Here is a 3,926-nt window from a genome sequence, read left to right on the forward strand (position 1 = left end):
ACAACACACGCACACACACACACACACACAAACACACAAACCACACCACACCACACACACCCCCCCCACACAACACACACCCACACGGCCCGCTACACATTTTCATATATAAAATATTAATTATATATATAATTAATATATTTAATAAATATATAATATATAATATATATATATATAATATATAATAATATATACACAAACGCGCACACACACGCACACACACAACCCCACACACACACCCCACCACACACACACCCAAAAACACACACACTATATATATATATATATATTTTTAAAATATTATATATAATATATTATGTATTATTATATATATTATATATATATATATATAATAATATGTAAAAATTTATATATTGAGTATAATAATATTATAATATATTATTATAATATATAAAATTATAATTTTAAAATTATAAAATATATATATATTTTTAATATATAATTAATAATATATATATATTATATATAATAATATATATTATATTATAAATTATATAATTAATATTTAATATATATAATATCAATATAATTATATATTATATATAAATATAGATATATGTGTGTGTCTTTATTAATAATATATAATATATAAATATATTTTAATATTATTAATATATTTTATAATAGAATATATATACAATATTATATATATTTATATATATATATTATTATAATATATAAATATATATATATAAATATGCATGTATGTTGTGGGTGTGTAGTGTGGTGGTGGAATATATAATATATAATATATATATTTTAAATATATATATATATTATATATTAATTATAATACATAATAATATATATATATATATATATATATTATTATAATATATATTATTATATATATATAATATGATGTATGTAGGGGTGTGTGATGGGTGTGTGTGGGGGTTACATAATAATATATATATAAAATATTATATATATAAATATAATTATATATATATAAATATATGTTATATATGTGGGTTTTATGTTTATATATAATATATATATTATATATATATATAATTATATATATAATATTATATATATGCTTTGTAGTATGTGGGGTTGTATGTGTGTGTGTGTGTGTAAATTTATAATTTATTTTTTATATATTATAATATAATATATTATATAAATTATATATATAATATGAATATGTGTAGCGGCCGGTGGTGTGTGGTATATGTATAAAATTATATATAATATATTAATATATATATTATATTATATTTTAATAAATAATATATATTATATATATTATAATATATATAATATATATATATCATATACAAACCCAAAACCCCGGGGCCGCATAAAAATATTCATATTATTATATATTATATATATTTTATTTTAATATTTATATATATAATATATTATATATATAAAATATACACACACAAAACCACAAACACATACACACACGCAACCCCCCCAACACACACACACACACACATACCACACACAACACAACCACACACAACCAACACACACACACCACAGGGCCCGCATACACATATTCAAAAAATATAAAAATTTTAAATAATATATATACTATAATATATAATATAACATAAAAACCACAACGCGCACCAACACGCACAAACACACACACACACACAACACCACACACAAAACACCCCACACAACACAATAATAATTTTTTGTTTTTAAATTATATATATATATATATATATATATATAATATATAATATTATGTATAATATATAATATATATATATATATATATATAATATATATAATATAATATTGTGATAATACATATTACATGAAAAAATTATATTATATATATAATATAATATACATATTATATAGATATATAAAATAATATAATATAATATATATTAATATATATATATATATATAATATTTATATATATAATATACTACAATTAAGTATCATGCTGGACCACGGTGCCGACATGAGCCTATCCCGTTAAAAAAAAAAGTATATATATGTAATATATTTTATATATAATAAAATATATAATATATATAATATATATTATATTATTATAATTTTAAAATACATATATATTATTTTTAATATATAATTATATTATAATTTTTTTTATATATATAAATATATATATATATATTTTATATAAAATATTATATATTTTAATATATATTTATATATATATATATATATACATATACATATACACACACACACACACACATATACAAAATTTCAAGCAAGCGTACACATTATTCAACGCACACCTGAACACCTCCGCTTATATATTAGTTAAATGCAGAATATCCTCAATACGAGGCAGTGACGGCCCCCAAAATTTTCCTTTGGGGATTCGGTTCCCAGATTTTTTTCGTTTGTGGAATCGTTTCTGGTGCGCCTTTGGCTCATGGGATATAGATTAGGATGAGATTAGGATGATATAGAAATTAAACCTGTGGATATAGATTGTTAGAATAGGATGAGTGTAGTTACTCGGTTGTATTAAATAGGTGATTTATCAATGATCATATGCATTTCTATAGGCGATGAGGTCTGTGGTTAACAGATATGCACGTAAGATTTTGTGTATGTGCGTGGGGTTTGTGGTGTGTGGTGTTTTGTGTGTGGTGGTGTGGGGTGTGTGTGTGTGTGTGTGTGTGTGGTTTGTGTGTGGTTTTGTTGTGTGTGTGTTAGTGTGTGTGGTAATATGTGTGGTATGTGTGGTGTTTGTGGTTGTGTGTGTGGTGGTGTGTTAGTGTGTGTGGTTGGGGTGTGGTGTGTGGTGTTGGGTGTGGGTTGGGTTTTTGGGTGCGGAGTGAGTGTAAAGGGAAAGAGAGAGGAAGAGGGGGAGAGAGGAGAGAGAGATGAGGAGAGAGAGAGAGGAGGAGAGGGAAGAGAGAGGAGAGAGAGAGAGAAAAAAAAAGAGAGAGGAAGGAGAGAGAGGAAGAGAGAGAGAGGAGAGAGAGAGAGAGAGGAGGGGGGAGGAGGAGAGAGAGGGAAAAAGGAGAGGGGGAAGAGAGAGGAGAGAGAGAAAGAGGAGAGAGAGGAAAAGAGGGGGGGGGGGGGGGAAAAGAGAGAGAGAAGAGAGGGGGAAGGGGGGAAAAGAGAGAGAGAGAATGTTGGTACTTCTGTATGCAGAGAGAAATACACATAAACTTCCTCGCTATTCCACGTCCAAAAAGAACGAACAGGTAACAAGAAACATAAAAATAAATATAACAACAACAACAACAACAAAACAACAACAAAACAAAGACAATTATACACCGCAACTACAATAGTTGAAGTCCCTTCAACTAACCAAAGTTTCCCAAACCACAGAACATAATCAAGCCACAAACAGGGCACAAACAAGTCGTAAACAACTAGAAAACAAGCCACAAACAAGGCACACACAAACCACAAACAAGCCACAAACAAACCATAAACAAAGCTATAAACAAGGCACAAACAAACAACAAGCAAGCCACAAAGCCACAAACAAAACCACAAACAAGCCTCAAACAAAGCTACAAACAAACCACACACAAACAATAAACAAGCTACAAACAAACAACAAACAAACCACAAACAAACAACAAACAAACCACAAACAACAAAGAAGCCACAAAGAAAAGCACAAACAAACCACAAACAAACAACAAACAAACCACAAACAACAAAGAAGCCACAAAGATAAGCACAAACAACAAACAAAGCCACAAACAAACCACAAACAACAAACAAAGCCACAAACAAACAGCAAACAACAAAGAAGCCACAAACAAAAGCACAAAAAAACAAAGCCACAAACAACAAAGAAGCCACAAACAAACCACAAACAACAAAGAAGCCACAAACAAAAGCACAAACAAGAAAGAAGCCACAAAGAAAAGCACAAACAAACCACAAACAACAAACAAAGCCACAAACAAACCACAAACAACAAAGA

At 27.4% G+C, this 3,926-nt stretch overlaps 1 protein-coding gene across 1 annotated transcript in view; it reads right to left on the bottom strand.

Moving 5' to 3' along the window:
- Positions 1-2,414: 2,414 nt before the first annotated feature.
- Positions 2,415-3,926, bottom strand: part of LOC119583081 (potassium voltage-gated channel protein Shaw-like) — a gene marked incomplete in the record, with an annotated part of 71,019 nt that continues 69,507 nt past the window's right edge. The window contains 1 exon segment of the mRNA XM_037931590.1: positions 2,415-2,448. Within this exon segment, the coding sequence (XP_037787518.1) occupies positions 2,415-2,448 (34 nt within the window).

The sequence above is a fragment of the Penaeus monodon genome, chromosome 16 (genome assembly GCF_015228065.2).
Source record: "Penaeus monodon isolate SGIC_2016 chromosome 16, NSTDA_Pmon_1, whole genome shotgun sequence".
In the NCBI taxonomy this organism is placed as follows: domain Eukaryota; kingdom Metazoa; phylum Arthropoda; class Malacostraca; order Decapoda; family Penaeidae; genus Penaeus; species Penaeus monodon.